This window comes from Chelon labrosus, assembly GCF_963514085.1.
Source record: "Chelon labrosus genome assembly, chromosome: 4".
In the NCBI taxonomy this organism is placed as follows: Eukaryota; Metazoa; Chordata; class Actinopteri; order Mugiliformes; family Mugilidae; genus Chelon; species Chelon labrosus.
The window spans coordinates 13,387,701-13,407,214 of NC_140340.1; the positions used below are offsets into that span (position 1 = coordinate 13,387,701).

General features: G+C 40.8%; 1 protein-coding gene across 3 annotated transcripts in view; it reads right to left on the reverse strand.

The window, feature by feature from the left end:
- megf6b (multiple EGF-like-domains 6b) overlaps window positions 1–18,361 on the reverse strand; it is a 51,256-nt gene extending 32,895 nt beyond the window's left edge. The window contains exons 1-4 of one of the 3 annotated variants that reach the window (XM_084543883.1): window positions 18,039–18,361; window positions 16,325–16,459; window positions 15,352–15,461; window positions 8,258–8,362 (exon numbers count right to left, since the gene is read on the reverse strand). In XM_084543883.1, coding sequence (XP_084400009.1) covers window positions 8,258–8,362; window positions 15,352–15,461; window positions 16,325–16,386 — 277 coding nt within the window. In that variant the 5' untranslated portion in view covers window positions 16,387–16,459; window positions 18,039–18,361. Of the gene's footprint in view, window positions 1–8,257; window positions 8,363–15,351; window positions 15,462–16,324; window positions 16,460–17,683 lie in introns of all 3 variants that reach the window. The other 2 variants (XM_084543881.1, XM_084543882.1) reach the window with 2 other exon arrangements.
- Between the last annotated feature and the right edge of the window lie 1,153 nt (window positions 18,362–19,514).

Here is a 19,514-nt window from a genome sequence, read left to right on the forward strand (position 1 = left end):
TGGCCTTTCCACAGTAAGACGACTACTAACCATTGCTTAGTGCAAGTCAAGAGGAACGTATAAAGGTTAGAAAGAGGAAATGAGAAGGATGTCAAGAAATAAAGGGATGGTGAAACAAAGGAGTTCGGGACAAAGAGGTAAAGAATGCGTGAGAAAAGGTTGGCTAAGATGTTGGCTGTATCACCCCAGTCTCCTTCATTTCAGCTAGTCTGGAAGTCTCGCTATGCTGGCTGCTAACAATACTCAAAGAACAGGGTTAAACCTTCAAATGGTAAAAAACAGACAAGCATGCCTGTGACGCTGAATGGTCCATTTAAACTCCAATTAAGGCTGAGGAGAGAAATGGCATTCTATCAATAGTAACATTATATCATCACCTAAAACAAATATCAATTCTTTTCACATTACTTTGTGCCTTTAAGGTTAAGATGTCACAATTCTCTCTAGTAAGTAAAAAAGCAGACCGCAACCTGTTCACAGTCATTTCAGCTGCAGCCTGTTAAACCCATCACAATAGGGAAACCCTATTTAGACAGCATCTGGTTTTCTAGATATTTACAATGACATTATCAGCATTTTTACTTTTACAACTTCTTCTCTCCCACTTACAGATGCACTATAGGTCCCATGGTTAGATTATGAGCAGATAAAAGAGTGGCAGTCATGATATAACCGTTAAAGTAGTATTACCTAAAGCACTGGCGTCCAACACCTTTTGACCTCTCGGTGGAGGATGGACACGCCAGTCATGAATGACAAACTGGTGCAGCTGGGCATCTCACTGCTTTACAGTCGCATAGCGTTTATAGTCCGTCATGCTCACTTTGACCAAAATAAAAGATAATCGTGAAATATGGGCCAGCGTTAAAGCCTGTCTACTCAAACAACCGTTACCAGTTCCGTGGTTTGAGGCAACAGGAAAAAATTAAGGTGTGATTTTCCTGGAAACCTTTCTATGATGAAACAGCCAAAGGTGAGGGAGGATTTCCACAACAACCTTGTAATACAATTGTGCTATAGTAGTATACCTGTCAGTCTCTCAGGCAGTACTGTAAATCTCACATTCTTCTTACACCATCATAAACTTAATGCACATTTGGAAGTCCTTCTCCTGGAGAATTTACTTTCTCACAGTACAGAGAAAGCGTCCATTGTCCTTCAGTCAAAGAAGGCCTAATACAATGATCAGCAGTGTCAAGCAATGGCACGGTGTAGTAAATCAGTGAAGAGCAGTGAAACTGTCCTATCTCCAGACCACAGTGCACACATGAGTTTCATTTTTAGGCTATTTCTTTCTTAAGTACTTAGCCAACTCAGCATGGAGGCTTAGCATATGTTTTTTTTTTTTTTTTTATCCCAAGTAAAAACTATTCAATAGAACTCAGAGTTCAGGGATTTATTTTTACAATAGGGAGGGTCTCAAGGCCAGCATACCAAAAGCTCTCTCGTTGCATACCTCAGTGGTCCCCAACATGGAGGAATCCGATTTTTTTCTGTCAAATTTGTACCCTAGACAGGGCAAGTAGGATGTGTTAAAGGGTTTCACCATACGGTAAAGGGATGTTCACTTTTACAACACGACCCATGTGAACCTGGATCCCCTAAACATGACAGACACCATCTGTGTCACTGCTGCTCTTCACCATCACTGTCTCCAAATGACTGACAGCTACCCAAGATTTCAAATATAACTAGATGTTGCATGTCTACTTGTTGTGGCAGTCCACTCCAGCTTAAAGTCAGTGTCAGAAATATGTGGAACAATTGGAAATGTATGCTGCTCTGGTCTGTGTTTGTGCTGTAGCTGGTGCTTTTGTTTTGCCCCTGCAGCGGAAAAAGTCACTGAAGAATTTCTTTGCAGTGAAGTGAAAAACAAATTTTAATATGTAGCCACTGTCTGGGCTTCTCTCTTGCTTGTGCTTCTTCTTTCTTTGTTTATATATCACAGTTCTCATGGTGAACTCTGTCATGGTCGTCTTCCTTCCAGTTCAAGCCAACCTTTCAGTCAATCAGCATTCGACCTACATAGTATACCAGGGGCGAATTGCTGTTGGCTTGTCGGAGGACTACAGGGAAATACGTCTCTGTAGACTCCACATGGTTTCAGGTCCCATAATGCTTTACATAAACCTAGAGCTAGTCAAATGAACACCAACGCAGAACAATAAATCTGCCTTTAGCTGTGTGTCCAGTCATGGAAGAGAAGCCCACTCCGAAAAAGGCACAGACTGGGTCCTCATGCGAGTTGACCTTTAACCTCTCTGTTCCTCTGCAATCTTCCAGGCAAAAGGAGACAGCAAAAGTCACAGCTGTCACATAAATCAACCTAATAAAACACACAGTCATAATGCAATAATTACTGGTGATTTTCCACATTGCAAGACTAAAAAGACAAAGAAACAACACATCACTGGCTGGTGTGTTGTTTCTGCATTCAAATTAAAGTCAGACAACACTTGTAAACTTGCGGCTAACATGCCACTAATGTGTTAAGTGGGATTTGACATCTGGGAGGTATGAGCCACCCACACTTCTGGTCACATTTGGCCTTAATGTGCTACAGAAATTCCCATGACTGAGCAGTACAAACATGTAAAAATGAAAACAAGACAAGAACATACAGCATTTGTGAGTAAGAAAGCGATGCATATTTATCAAAATTCAAAAGGATGTATCGGTTAGAGGCCCGTGGCCTGCGTTAACATATTTTACTATGTCTACATTCGAGTGAGGCGAGAGGAGGGGTGTCAAAAAGGCAGGCTACAACAGGTTACCGGACTGTTAGTCTCAGGAAAGACCACTACTGAACCTTAAGTAATTGCAGAGTAGGACAGCTATTAGGAGAGGAACAAAGCTACTGCAAAGGACAACATCTGAAATCATCCTTGCTAACTGCAGGTATACACGCTAAGTCTTCTGAAGCACATACTTTCCAGATTATTATTATTAGTATTATTATTATTATTATTATTATGTATTAAACAGCAACAGCTATTTAAGAGCAACAAAACACATGATGAAGTCTGATATGAACTGAGCAACTCTATAATGGAAAGATAAACTGTTTAATATAAAAGTAATGTCTACCTCAAGCATATAACATTTTGAACACAAGAACACAACACACAACACAACATCAATGGCATTTTTAACTTTTTCTGCAACTCTTTCCTCCTACGTCACATTGCAGAAAGACACTTAAGACATTTTCTACATTCAGCCTCTTGACCAGATGACCCATGGTTTCAAGTCTGTGTACATCAAAGTCTGTGTGCAACACTACAAGTGGCCTTTCAAGAGACAATGAATTCTCACAATAGCTCCAGGAGTCCTGTCCTGACCTTGAAACCATGCTAACAAGCATGTAACTTCCGAAAGGAGCCAGAAACTGATTAATCAGGATAGCAGAAGGAAAAACACTCTATACTAAAGTCAGTGAGGATCAAATTTGATCAGTTTTGAATCCTCCGTACACCTACTGTTCTTCAAATATGTATATAATGTCATTATTATAAAATTACTTTTGTACAGTAGTTTTGTAAAGGTTTTAATCTTTGCCATTATATAATTGTGACCTATATGATCTGATATCATAGAAAGGTTATTAGAAATAGCTTCAGCCATCTACTAGAAAATTGCACATTATCTTACCTAAGATGTTCAGAATGGGATCTCACTGTGTTCCCAGTGTCTTTTCTCAACACCACAGCCATTAAACTGTGAAGGACTTGTGTCACGTACAGAAATATCTGACCTCATTATTTTGAGCTTCAGACAACTGTATATAAGCCTAATTAAAACTTAAAAGACATAATATTCAAAGCTAAGGTGTTCTTTATTGGGCCTATGTTATTGGCAAATGGTAAATGGCCTTGTTTCTACCTACTGGTAGTCACAGGCGCATCTACCCAAATTAGAACATAATTACGCAATAGTGACATTATTAACAAAATGTCACAAAAGAAAATTAGATGAATTGGTTTAGATTGATCATTGGCTGTGATTAGTTATTTTAAAAATGGAAAGAATATAGAAACAGGATTGAAAAATTCATTTTCACCTCTATATTTGATGTAAATATCTAATGACTGAAGGAGCTGTTTAATTGAGTTTGTTTAGGATTTAAATGAGAATTGAATAACAACCTAATAAGTCCACATCTGTTTCAGCGGAAGGCGTCTGTGCATTAGCAACGCAAACTTTCCAATACAATATACAGTTACCAATAAAATATCCACAGTACTTATTTTACCAGATTTTAGTTGAGCGAAACATGGTATAAATCAGACCAAGGAGCTTTATTTAAGTCAGCTCTAATCTGGGTGGATAAAGTTAAGTAACTTGGAATGACAGAGCGGCATTTGCATTGACTGCAAGCTCAACATTGCGGTGGCTGAGAAACATGCCTGAGAGCCTTACAGAATATAATGACAATGATGATAGTCATCAGTACAAGTCCATGTTGAGTGATGTCTAGAACAAGCTGGTCCTCCTGGCATCACAGTGAACGAAAAACTGAGCCAAGATTTGCATGTAAGGTTACAAAAAAAAAAAAAGATACGTAATTATTGCAACAGAGAAAGACCTCTTTCAGTGAAGCCTTTCACAGTATGCTACATATAAATAATGTAGGATTTTAAGGATTTAACGTTAATGTCGTCTTCAGATAACAGATATTCTGCTTTACCTTTCACCTAAGCACATGATACACAAGGTAGCTTTAAAAGCTCTTAAGCTAAGACGGTAAAGTTTCATGTTACAAAGAATGTTCGCCAGCCTCTCTGTTCGTCTGTCTGTTTGTCTGTAGCTGAGCCCAGATGTCGGCTGGTATGAAGACATCTGCCCTGCCAGAGGTCTGAAACCCTTGGAAGCTGCAGATCCCAGTGGATACCACTTGTCTGCTGATGACAGGCTGGATACAAAGTACATCAGGCACCAAGTGACTAAAGCCCACTGGATATAGACAGAGAGCTTTAAAAATGTCAAAGCATCACACACAGAGGGTGGCCTTCCAGTACTGAGTTCAGTATAAAACAATTTAATTAAATGAATGCAAAGCAGAAGTTACAGGATTGTAGTAATCTTTTATTTAACAACATAACCTTAAAGTACCCCAAACTTGGTTTCAATCTTCAAACTGCAAGAATACGTGTTTAGAACTAATAAATAGTACATGTTAAAAGAAATATAACATCATTGATCAAAGATTGTTCTGATTGTAGCACTAAAATATATAACACCTTCACTACACCTTTTTCCTGCAGAGGGTACCTCAAACTAGTGAGAAAAGTTCACACAAAATACAGGGAAACCCTCAACTGCTGTGCTATAGGACTATCACATCAAAAGAAAGTGATCTTTATAAGCACAATGACTTATCATTAGAAGTCTCCATCAGTCATGTCAAATTGAGAAACGTTTAAATGAGCCAATCTATCATGTTGTATGATAGGATCATGGTTTGGAATGTACAAAGCTGAGGTTGGTGACCCATTCAAAACATGTGATTTATTGTCTATGAAAGGACTAGAGAAGCCTCTAGGCATCAGTTTTTGCTTTAATACAGAGTTAAGGAAACATTGAAATAAAAACATGGCAATTATGGCCTTATATATCACCAAAACACAATCCAACTAAAAAGCAAAACAGATGACGGCTTCAGACAACTATTGAGAGTGGAGGACTAATTGCCCCCTTTGAACAACATAAACACACACCAGTTGCTATACACAAACATAGACAAGCCACATCAAAAGTGCTTTAAGGGGATATCACCACATGCGATTGCAGAGGAATGCTGCTCAGAACCGCCTGAAGTGATTAAATGATGAGTGAATCGCCGAGCAAAGTGCGGCTCAACACATTCGTCCTCAGCCACATCCTCCTCTGTGGCATCAGGTTTTACGTAAACATGTCAATAGAGAACAAGCAGGGTTTGACAGCTGTGTGAAGATGTGGACCGCAGCAGTAACTGAATTATAAGAGCAGCTTGTGCTCACATCTATACGACCGCCAAGGTTATTTATCCAGAGCTCAGGAATGTGACAGAGTTACAACAAAATGGTATGTGCTTGACCACCAGTGATCTTTATAATGGCTGAACAATATATCAGAGCTGTCGCTCAATGAACAGTCATTCATTAAAGGGGTGTTATTGCTCTTTCTCCAATGAGCCGTTTTGTACATGGCCTGCAGTGATTCTCTTTGCCCTCAGGATTCATTACTCTGACATGACCTGGATTTGGAACATTCAGAACCCCCCAAAAAGCAACAGATGCGAGTGTATTCCTGCCTTAGTCCGACTCCAATCATCCCAAGTGTTGTCCCTGGTCAGGCGAGTCACTGACAGCCCCACACCCTTCGTGCAGCTGCCCATTCAGTGCCAATCACAGAGCAATATAACTGCCTGAGAGTTTACGGACTGATAGCCTCCAATAGAGGGAGGATCAGGGTGTGGGGGCTCTGCATAGCACTCCACCAGTAAGGGCCCCTAGGTACCCATTCATGACAGCTATCATTCACAATCCAGAACAATGCTGGTGGAGCTCAGCGTGTGAAAAGTAAGGGAGGTGGTTGATGGTTGCGCTGATATCAAAGCCTAGCTCAAGGGCAGGCTGGGGGTAAAACCTTATACTGTCTTATAGTGAGAGGGCACAAAGATTAATTTAACAACAGCCATCCAAGATTAGGACTTAAGTGTATGTGTTAGACCCACAATAGTTTCTGAGAACTTGGCACCACAGACCAAAACATGTCAATTGTATAATATGAAAAAGTAGATATTTGAAGGGTGGCAGTGGCTCGCATGGCACTAATGTATGAATGTGTGTGAGCGAATGGATAGATGTGTCTGTAACTGTAATGCGCTTTGAGTACCAATAGGTAGAAAGGTGCTGTTTTAAAAACAAGACCATTTACCATTCTACCTACTCACCTCTTGCAATAAAATTAAGCTGTGGCAGAAACCCTACAGAACAACTGGTAAGACAACTAAAATTAAGTATATGAAATAAAAGTTTTAAATTTTTTGCTCAAAACACTGAGCAGAACTGGTTCAGTTTTGATAATGAGCTTCTACTATGAGCTACTACTTCTATATAGAGGACAAGCATCCTATCCTACCACAGAACCTAAAGGCACCCTTACACATGTAATTCACATACCTGTACATAACTGCATCTAATGAGAAAGGAAGGTTGGTCTATATGTGTTTATGGTGAGTCTTTTATACTTCTGATAATGTTTATATGCTCAGTTTTAGGTAAATACTGAATGCTGGTCAGCAAAGATTATGTTTAGCAGATGGTTTCAATCTTTTCATATATAAAGCCCATCAGAACCAGCTTATTTAGACACCCAATGGTCTTGAGCAGCACCTCACTGGGCATGTGTTTTCATGGATCCTCCGTCCTAACGATTAAGTCTTTCATTCGAGCATGAAGTAATCAGACCTAAGCCAGGTCAGCTTAGCTGCCACAGAGACCCCTGAACCTAGAGAAAAGCTGTCAGTGCAGCAATTCCAAAGTCTTGATTGTGAGTCAAGCAGAAAGTGCAAAGTGGTATCATGAAACTACATTATGTTGCTACAAAAAAGCCTGTGAGAATGGCAAATGTGTAGATCAAGAAGAGAGTGTTAAGTTAGGTCAGACCATTGTAACACAAAAAAAAGATGTTCAATTGTTCTGCAGTCTGAACTTGACTTGATGCAACAAAGCCTCTAGGAGGGCTTAATGTCAGGAAGACATGGATAATTCTGGTAAATAGTTGACACTAAAAGGAATTTCCTGTCGTGTGGTGTTATCAGAAAAACAATAAAATCCTCCACTGTTTTACTTCAACGGCTCAAATTCAACAATGGAATTGCTGATAAAATTCTTGGCTTTCTGGCGTGTAAGCCAACTGCTGATGTGAGGAGATTCCCATTCACTTGTAGAGAAAGTCTATCACTTAAACAGAGTTAGAGAGCAGGCTAAAATGCCTGGAATGGATCAGAATCACATGTTAAGCTACTGATTAGTCTGTTTATTTTTTTATCATCATACCTAGTTCTCAAATTATATTCTCCATCCAGAGACAATAATAGCAAATGGACACAAGGAAATGCTGACAATTTCTTAACGTAACTTTGCATGGCGAAAGTTTATAGGAGTTCCCCTCCAATCACATAATTGCATTCATGGAACCAAATAACAAAACACTGAAAAATATAGACTGTACCAGACAAAAACTACACAACACAAAACTTGTATGTACTCACCATACTGGCAGCTGGGCCCGTTAAACCCTGCAGGACAGTCACAAAGCTGCGTAGATCCCTCCCGACACTGGCCCCCATTGAAGCACACACCGTAGCTGCACACCGCTGCATGTGTACATGTGGACAGATGAGGTGGTAAGAGACAAACAGGTAAGTGAAGCAAAGGCACCTGGCAGTTGTCATGAGATGTCAACATATGCAGTTTCAAACAATGACCTCTTTCTATCAAAGACTTATCAGCGGCCTGTTAACTCCCGTCTGAAGAGGAACCTTGATTCACCTCCATTCACACTAACCAATGTAAGAGGAATCCAACACTTGGCTTTGAGAAAAGGAGCAGGCTGTTGGCCAACTAAAAGAAATTTCTAAACTACAAGCACAGAATAAGAGTGCTGACTGTTAAAAATGATAGACAGCAACAGCTTGTATGACTATTACGGGAATCTGCACTCTTACCCACACAAAGTTAACCGTGAATAACCTTGATTGATAATGAAACCTTTGATCATTGTCACAAACTGTGATCATACACATATGCTTGGGTGAGCCACAGGGTGTTCGTGGTTCATCCATCTCTTGGAGCCAGAGACACTGTGTCCATAAATTCCCGTATGTCACACTGCTCTCGCTAGTTAAGACGTGAAATTCCAAGAATCCAGGACATGTAAACACGGAGAGCCACTAGGTAGCTCATAACATGTGAATCCACCTCAGAGGTGTACTATTGCATTCCATAAACTCACACAACACTCACATTAACCATGACAGCCCTCCACCTAAACTGTGTGTGCACATACAGTTCAAGTGTAGGTCTGTTTCCCTGAATCTATATGTGATGTGTTTTCAGGCTCATATCAGTGTGAAATAAGACACAACTGTTAAAGACATGCCTGTTTTTTTGCACTAACTCTTGAGCAGAGTACAGTGCTTATCGATGACAGGTCCAAAGATTGATGTTGGACACTGGGAGTGTAAAAAGTACAGTCCAGCTAATCACAGGAGGAATTAAAATACCAGTGCTCCCTAAGATGTTTGTTAAGCCAGATTAATTTTAGCATCTTCTGCCAGATATGCATTTTTGTGCATCTAATCCAACCAGAGACGGGATCATCAATCATCACACCAGGCGCTACTGCTTTTGATTCCTTTTTATGAGCCATATATGGTCATAGTGATGGATAGTGATCAGTGTTAGTTCAACATATACACATACTTTATATTTGCTGTCATTACTGCTGTTTTTCCCGCTTTCAGCTCATGTATGTTGCATGTTACATATAGTAGTAGCACAGTGTCTTCACTTGCCTTATATCCAAATTTCATTTGGAACCAAACAATTCTAAATCATTTGAAGCAAAAAACTTATTAATAATCAACAAAACATTTCCAAATACTTTAAACAGGTGTACAATTAAACAGATACAACTACTCAGCTTAGGAAATGAGAAGATGTGTGAGCTGTACCATGTCGCGACTACCACAGGGAGTAATATAACATTTCCAGACAAAGGAGATGAATGTGAAGAAGTATTTTCTCTAATAATCGCATATGAGCCTGAGTAATTTCATGCATGTCTTTCAACAAATTCAGATGGCTCTGTGGAGACTAGCACTCAGCCTAAACATCCGCCTGTCATCTGGCCCCGTCCTCAGACACCTGCTGAACAGTTGGACCATCAAAATCAACAGATAACCCACCCGTACACATGTAGTATTGCTTTATAAAACACACAACCCTAATAAAAACATCAGTATCTCTTTCTTCCCATCTTCCACACATCACATAAACACACTGGCGGTTCAATACACAATTTCAAATGTATATATCTTGTGCTAAATAGCTTACAGTTGAATATTTTACCCAATTTGTGAAGGCAGTGAAATCCTATTCCAACAGGAATACCAGCTCACCACCGCTAATCAGCCCATGATGACTTCCAGTTCCTCAAGATTGTGTGGCTACAGAAACCATGATACAGGAACATATCTATTCCTACTTCTGTGATTATATAATGTGAAGGAATTTTGATGTGGTGAAAGTAACTGATGACAGACGAGCAGGAAAAAAACATTACTCATTGGTCAGGTTTAATTGCACAGATTCAATAAGATCCAAATTTTTTGGGATAATGATATTACTACCAGCTGTGAAAGATCAAATTAATGAGACATTCCTAAATTGAGTGGAAAAAATGCCTGAAATGAACACCAGCTACAAAGAAAAAGGTCAGATGCCTCTCAGAGTCACTTTGGGGTAGCATGACTAAGCGACAACAAGGGGAATGCACATTCCCTCTTTAGAGATGTGAGACACACAAGAGTGTTGGCAGCTAACCAGAGCATTTTTGGGCAGCCCCCTTTTCTGAGCCCCTTATGCTGCTTAATCTTCCCTGAAATAATTCCTTAATGTGGCATGCAGCGTGGCATAAAACTCACTCTGGCCTGTTGCTGTGAATGCCTCCACTCTATTACAAAGACACCTTCTCTGAGAGGATTAGCAGCTTCCACAAAAAGAAGAGACAGACAGAGCAGGGGTCAGCAACTCTAGAAAAACTGAAAACCAACAAGCAGGTGTCACACTTACAGCTTCTGAAGGGGATGACCACATCAGCATAGAGGAACCCCTGTGTTTGTTTAGGCTCTGTCGATCTGTTTAACCCCAAGAGTGTGACCCAGAGGGAGACCACATTTAGAGCATTTCACAGACACAAAGGCCTGCGCTCAGGGCTCCGTTTGGTGCCATAATTGGTATGCACAGTGCCGAGTACTGTATTTTGAGGCAACAAATCATGTTTTGCTATGCAGAGGAATGTGCCATTTCGAAGAGTTTTGTGAAAACCAGGACTAGCTATGTCATGTGATCTCTGACAGGCTTCTTTGAAAACCTTTTAATACCATTTAAACTAGGTTGGTTTGACAAATCAAGCATAATAATGCTCGACAAAAAATGTTCCAATATGCAAAACAGTACAATTAGAATAAGTGGGGCATTTGCTGTGTCCTACATTAAATTGTACACAGATCAGCCATAAATTTTAACCACCTGGTTATAATCACTGGTCAAGTAAATAACACTGATTAACTTGTTATTGTGGCTTCATTCACAGGGTGGGATATATCAAGGCAGTAACTGAACATTTTGTCCTAAAATTGAATGTGTTAGAAGCAAGACAATGGGCAAGAGGTATGATGTGAGTGTGGTTTTGGCAAGAGCTAAATTTTGATTTAGATTTGATTTGAGCCAGACACCAGAGCATCTCCAATACTGCAGCTCTTGTGGGGTATTTCAGGCTTTCAGTGGTAAGTGCCTATCAATAGGGGTCCAAGGAAGAGGGGTGATGCATGGGGGAAGCGAAGGCTGGTCAATGTGGTCCGATCCAACAAATTAGCAACTGTAGATCAAAATGCTGAAAGAATTATTGCTGGTTCTGATAGAAAGGTGTGTGAACACACAGTGCATCACAGCTTGTTTTATATGGGGCTGCATAGAATAAGAAGTATTTATTGTCATTATATGGTGAAAAACAACAAAATACAGTGGAGAAGTCCGGCAGTCCATGCTGACCCTTTTCCACTGCTGAAAGTGCCTACTATGAGCATGAGAACTGGACGCCGAAGCGAAAAAAGAAGGTGATGATTAAGGTTTTTTTTAGGTTACCTGGATGGCTAGTTATGTGTGTGTCACTTGGCTAGGAAATATACGGCACTAGGATGCAAGGAACACGCCATAGGAGTGTGCTTGGTCTGCAACAATGTTCAAGTGGTGTCTATACTTTTTGCATTTGGTTGAATCAAGTAGGTGGTTAAGAAATGCTGCCATTCAGTTACATAAGAAAGATAAAAAAAAAAAAAAACATCATAAAATCATCTATAGTGAGACACTTACTTTTCCTTTACACTGCTCCATACAACAAAATGAGACATGATAATAGCATGTGTGTCACGTTGTTAAGAAAAAATTAATATTTGTTCGCACCCACATAAGTTCCACAAACTTTAACAAATGTGAATGTCAAGATGTTTTGAGTATTTTGCTGACCTCGCTGTCTTTGCTGCACTTAGTCATTAGATCAAAAGCAGTGGTGTGGTAACCAGGGGGAGTATTTTGATCAACCAAACAATCTAAACAACACCACTGTTTTGTTGTATAATTCAGCATGTAATGTCTGGGTTTCTCAGTATGCGTCTGGGTCTGTGTATTTGTCTTCAGCTATGCGCAAAGTGGTCCCCATGACCGCTGACATAGTTGTTGCTGCGTTCCATGACACACTCAAACACAGACAAAAGACCACCCATGGATAGACAGAGGACCACTTCCTCTTTTCTGGATACAGGGCCTATTTCACATCTAGATACCTTCGCCAGTCGCACCACAAAAGGGGGCCAGTTCCCATTCAGCAGTTAACGAGGACGACAAACTGGAGTAGCCATTGTCCCTGCTCCTCAGCCCCTGTCACAAAGCTTATTGTGGCCGTCAATCAACATAACTGCTTGTTTCCACTCCCGGCTAACCCTGGCCATCCTCACTTGTCCCGTGGCTGCACACTAAACTAAAAGGTTTAACTCGCTGACTGAAAGGTCTTCTGAACACACAAGTGGAGGAAGTCGCCATCACAAAGTCAAGAACTCTTCAGTTGCGGGAAAAACCAGATAGTTATTGAGCAAATTGGAGCCTTTTCAAAACACACAAAAGTCTCCTCAGTTACACTTTTCAGATGGCACCACATTCTGGCTCCAGACTCCACCTGGCTGATTTTTTTGCTGACAAAATGTCATGGAAAGTATTATAAAAAATATTAACCACAAGATTTGCAGAAGAGCATATAAACATAATTTCTTGTTTGTGCATTCCTTGTGCAATAATGCTGGAAAACATCAGAACTTGGAAAACAAAACCTCCAAACCACAGACATCAGAACGTGCTTAGGAAATCGAAATCAGTGCTAGTGTCTAAATGGAAAAAGCATAAACCTTCATAATTAGATGATAGTAGCAATAACAGCAGTGACAGATTAAAACAGAATGATATGGAAAACAAGAGGGAGGAGGAAATAAAATGTGAAAAAAAATCAGATTTTTGCTGTGCTGTGGGATATTCTCTCTCCAAATATATGATTAATTATGCTATAGACCGAATGTTGGCGTTCACAAACAACAGAGACCATGGATTAGAGTACAGTTCAGCGGATGGATATAATGGTAAAGGAACACAGGTGAACTAAAATGAAAGGGCAGAAGGAGGAGCAGACCAACAAACTACCCAACTTGTAGATACAGCACATGATTAGACCCTCATTTACGCTCAACTGCCTCACAATAACCAGAGGTCATTAGGCTAATTACCCAACACTGACTGACTGATTTTATAAGGGAACACACATACACACGGAGAAGAAAAAGAGGCAACAAGGGACATAAAAAAACCTCAAAAGTGCCCAACACTAAATCACTATCTCAACACAAAGCATTCCCATCTTCCCCTCATTTGGGTTTTTTCAGAGGATTTGCTAAAGCTGTACATTTTGCAAAGCAGATTTTCCCTTTTGGATGTCGGAGCCACACAGATTGCATTGTGCATGACTGAGGTACAGTACAGATAGCACAGAGCAAAGTGTGCAGGGCTGGTGGGATTGTGGTGTGAGCTTCCTTTTATCCAGGTTCAATGGCTCAGAGAAAAGGGTGATTAGTTTGTCCCATCCCAAAGTGCTGCCACGTCTTCGGTTACAGAGATAAAAGCCCTCCTTCATGCTGAAGAAAGCAGCCATTGTCACGCGAAACACAGACACAGCACCCCCACGTCTAACTTAAGTGTTGGAAGGCACTGGGCAGTCCTGAGGAATGTCTTTGAGACATTTCTTTATGAGTGTTTTAAAACAAAACAGACTCATCGAAGATTAGACAGTGTAATGCTTCCTTTCATAATTTAATACTGTAACCTTCTCCTCTGCAACAAAGAGCTCTTTGAAGAGGACATAATAAGACACTGATGACAGGAACATGCAGGGGATCTTCTCCCACTCCCCATCCACAAGCCTTCAGAAGGTCATCCCAGAGAGTAATCTGCCTGTACTCGGGGTGTAAGGGCACTAAGCACATGGGTCGGTTCCAGGCAGGAAAGGAGGACAGGGAAGTGGGAACTTTCTTGTCCATCCACTGGACAGCGGGACAAACTGTTTACAGGAAGGCTTTGCCAAGGGTCTGTCTATGGTATGCAGGCTATGCGATGTGGATCACTGGCTGCAAAATCCCATCAAAGGAGGCTTCTTGGTCTCAGCAGTGTGAAGCTAAGCTTATCCGCAAGGAGATGACCTGCTGGCAGCCTCAGTGTGACCAACAGCACTACTACTCCATACATGGACCCCGTTGGGAAATTCATTTTTGTTTTTTTGTTTTTTTTGTTATTATTGTGCATATCAGCAGGTGTCCACTATGACCTGGTAATGTTTGGGAACCAATGACTGTGATCGGTTGGGTTAAACAGTGGATGTGCTTCTCTATTTTCATATCCAAAATGCAACCTTCTGACCTGCACTGCTATGTCACTTCTATAAATGAAAAAAATGCGAGTAAAAATGCGAGTAAAGGTAGTGCAGTGGCTAAACCATTTAGATCTCTACTATACTCTTCACAGTGCATCTCCAGCCAGGCCAAAGCTGTCTGCCAGACATGCTATTTCTGCTAAACTTCAGCAGCGCTGCAGAGACATGACCTCACTTAGATTGTAAAAGTTTTTTTACCTCCCAGTGTAGAACAAGACACTACAAAGCTAATCCAATTTGAGAACAAATGTCAACACTTAAACTCCTGCAGCACTTAAGATTTTTGTCCCCAGTATCTACATCTGAAGTTAGTTGTAATGTCGTAACAGCTTGTGGAAATGGCACTGGCGGATAACATCTGCTCAGGAGTCTGGATGGGCAAAGCATCTCTTGACTTTTTTGACCTCTTTCTGAAACCCTTTCCTTCAGAGGTCTGGACCAATGGCGAGGTGATGTTTGACGCACCCTTCTGCACCTTGTTGCCTCAAAGTAAATACGTGTGCTGCACATATGCTCGCATAAAAGACATAAAATGTTAAAATCAAAGATACTTACGATACAGACAGCCAGACTCCCCATTTAGTTGAGACCATCCAGGACAACACTTGTAGACAGTCTGATAATCCTGTCTGTACACCTGTCTGTATGCTGTGTAGTACGCCGTCCTGTTAACATGTCAAAAAAACTGTCAGTCAAACCCTTTAAAGCAATAACAGAACAGAAAATATATATGTCCTACATATTTATAGTATTAAATATCTTATGTGGCAAACAAGTAGTCCAATCAAAATACTAAGCCTCTGAAGTAACAAACTAATTTTCCCAGGCTTTCAAGGCATCACTTTAAAGTGTGAGACTGGCAGACTCTACATCTGAGAACTGCCCCTATCCCTGTACTTTAGGACCCCTCTCATTGCTCTGCAGTCATTACACATTGTGGAAACACGTTTTTGTTTACAGCGAGTAATTGTGGCCTATGCTGCCTTCAAAGCAGCCTTTGACTTTAAAACAGGGTAAATAACACAGAGAAAGCGATCGTGAGTGGCACAGTGGGAAACTCCTGTAACAGAATCCTTGAGACGGGCTAAAATGTTAGCATCAGGACTCTCCTTCAAAGGAATGTTGGCTGCAGAGACGGCTGTGTGTTAAATAGCTGGTAAACCCAGTGAAGTGGGGCTACACCTTGCACTTAACTGTATGACAGGTTAAAAGCTGTGATTATAGAACAAGCGCAAAGTAAATGAAGAGGAAAAAGGAGATCAGAAAGCTGGATCTAAACCTATTAGATGCCGTTTGGTGACAGAGTTAAACTAGGAATCATGGCCTCTCAGATAAATTCTTCTGGTTGCATGAGCCATGCGGACAACACAAAACCATTAATTAATGCTTTGCTCTAGCCGGAGCTTTATCAGCAAAGCACTACATCCCCTGCAGGTGAAGTTGTGAGTGTTTGCATAAGAGCCAAGTCAGACGCCTCGAGAACAGAAAGGGAGGAGTAGACAGACTACAAATGAGGTGCATTACTCACCTCCTCTCATAGCCCATGCACCACGACTGCCCGACACAGCCTTGCTTCCACACTTTAACCATGCGTGTGAAGGCCTGCACACACGGCTGCCTCTGGGCAACCAGTGTCACCTCCCTCTCCAAGCACACATTGGGCCTGGAACAAAAACAGTGGTGAAAAATACTTAACATGTCAAAATGTTCTGCAGTGTTTTTACAGATGTACAGATGGCAGAGGGCAATTTACGAGCGCTCAAAGAAATGTTGCAGTGAAGATAGATGGACAAAGTTGCATGAGTCATTTTCGAGTTGTCAACGACGTAATGCCTGTGAGGGCATTAGCTGTGCTAAGGTATAAGGCCGTTTGTGATGTCTGGTCTTAGGTATTTTTTTAAAGACTTAAGGGGAATTCCTCAAACGTCAGCCTTCAGAACGCTGAGATACAAGATACTACCTGTACTTCAACTTAAACTCAATATCCTTCTGAATGTGCTACTGGGTAGTATTTAGACAGTGGCATGGACATGAAAGAATTTTCCACTGGAAAGGTTTCAGAGACAGGTTTTGGGGAAACAAAATCAGATGAAGGGCAATTTCTGAGACACCTTACTGCACATGATTTAAAGAATAAATGAAAACAACAAGAACATGGTGTAATTTTCCTACGTACATGTTTTCACTTGTATGTAATAGACTGAATGGCAGCAGAACAATAGTTAACTATTTGTCCCGCAGGTAAATTCATAAGCTTTCAACTCTAATGTTTTGTCCTCCTTGCGCAAAGTCTGTGTGGGTTAACCGGCACGCCTGCCTTCACATCATCCACTGCATAGCACGGAAACATTTACTTTTTGGTAGCTCTCCAAGCACAGAGAGGAAGGCGTATTGCGATCAGCAGGAGCCAGTCGCTCACCTCATAAACAAGAGTAATCACTGTCACCTCAAGCTGTACACATAATTGCTTATAAAAGATCTTATTGCTAGTTATTGTTATTAGTGACAGGTAACAACAGAGAAGCTCTTCTAAAAAAAAAAAAAAAGGGGTTTGAAACCTTTAGGGGTTCATAACAAAACAAGCTTGATAATGTTGTGCAGACTATCCACATGGAGCCATTTATATAATTATGGAAATTGCAGTAACACTGTACATCCAAATTAAAGACCACGATGAGTGTGCACAGCGGCAAAATCATCTTCTCAAATCTCTCTTGGCAGCTTTTGGTTGAGTCTTGGACATAAGTTTATGGATGTGTAGATTTACCAAACTTTTCCCAAACTTCAAACAACATGTGATAAATATCTTAAGAGAAATGAAGAGTAACTATTACCTGTAATGAATCCACTAAAACAGCCTAAAAAAACAAGAGAAATCTTTACTTACATGTAGGGTTGGAGATTGTTGGCAATGTTATATCGGGAAGTGTGAACCTCTTTAATAAATATTAGGAAAAAAGAAAAAATAACACTGTCCATCTTCCTCTTCTTAGATTAGCCAGTAGTTTCAAAAACTACACACAAACTTATTCATGGGTACATTATTACCCAGCACGAGAAAAAACAACAAATAAAGAGGCAATATACAAATAATAATAATAATAATAATAACTATTTAAATAATCGAGCAGTCAACTTGGATAAACTTAATACGCGCGTAAAGGATCTTCCGCGTGGAAACGACCAACACTGTCCAAAAATGGCACAGCCATCACAAGCGCTGACTGAAACCCGCTGCTCACCTCGTCACTGCAGATGTTGGACTGACGGGCAACTACTCGCGGAGGCTGAGCGCTTTCCGTCTCCCTCCATTGACTTGGTAATGATGGCAATGGTTTGGGGAGGGTAGGAGGGGGGGACGCAAGGAGAGGCGTCCTACTATTATTCAAAGCTTCTGTAGCTCTCGGAAAAACACCCTGCAGTCGGCAACGCGCGGTCACAGATTTGGTAACTCGGTTTTCTCAGGAGTAGCGTAAACCTGATTCCTCTGTTGCGCATCAGTGACTTCGTTTGGGGGATTCAGAACGAGTAACCCTAAATCCCCCTTATACTGAAAGTTGGTTTATTTAATTTAACGCATGTGACCTGGAGTTTGTGAGTGGGCGCACTGAACAATATCCGCTGATTATGCGCGCTGCAGTGCTAACAGGAGCGTTTGCACAGCCAGCAGACATTGACATCCAGGAAAAGTGAGTGATATAGTATCGCCCGTAGAGCAACAGAGGAAGTTCGGGGTTGTGTCAAGGGGAGGGTGGTCACTCTGCAGGGCAAACAGCTGATGGGGCGGTCAAAGGGTCAGAGGGTGCTGCTCTCTAAACAAAGCTTTCATTGCACGCATGTGTGTTCATGACCCGAAAGAGTCGAGGGTCAACGCTTGTCTGTGCAGCCTTTGAGGGCACTACCAATACAGCATGTTGCTTTAATTTGCTCCCAGACATATTAGAGTCCATCCAAGACATCTGCTGCCAAAGTGGGGACAGATAACACCGACCCAAATTAGTCTAATGACAATAAAATGAATCTTCCAGTTCCTTTAGCTGCTACAGATAATCTACGAATGATCTAACCTTTCAGTTTACATATCAATACAGGAAAATTCAAGTCACTCCAACAAATGACTAATGGTGATTAAATGCGTGAACCACTAGAGGATTTATCACAAATTCCTGTTGCTAACCATTAACAAATTATCAGTTTCTTCTAAAGTAACAGTCCTGCACTAAGTCCTCCTTTATTAAAATGTTTAGTTTATGCTGAAACAGCATAAGGCGGTAATTCAGCTGTAGATGATCATTTTGTAGGATGTAGATTGTGGTGCTGTTAAACTGGATCAAATTAAAACTTAAAAAAGTGTTTCTGTTATGTAGCCTAGCCCACTGACTAAGATGGGGTTGTCAGACTATCAGAAACATGTGTCGGTACAACACCATGCAGTAATGCCACAAACCACTGTCTCAAAAAATGAAAACATAGTTCAATCAAGAACTCTCTCGGTCAATTTAAACAAATGCTAAATGCCATAGCTTTAATGAAACAAAAAATATTGTGCAGGATTGTTATATTGGGATGCATTCGTTAACACTTGTGTACCTGAGGCAGGAGACACCTATGAACCCTTTTAATAAAATGGATGGTGATTTGCTGACACCTTGTGGCCAAACTGTGACAAGTGCCCTATATGCAGTATTTTGTAACGACTGACCAAATATTAACATTTC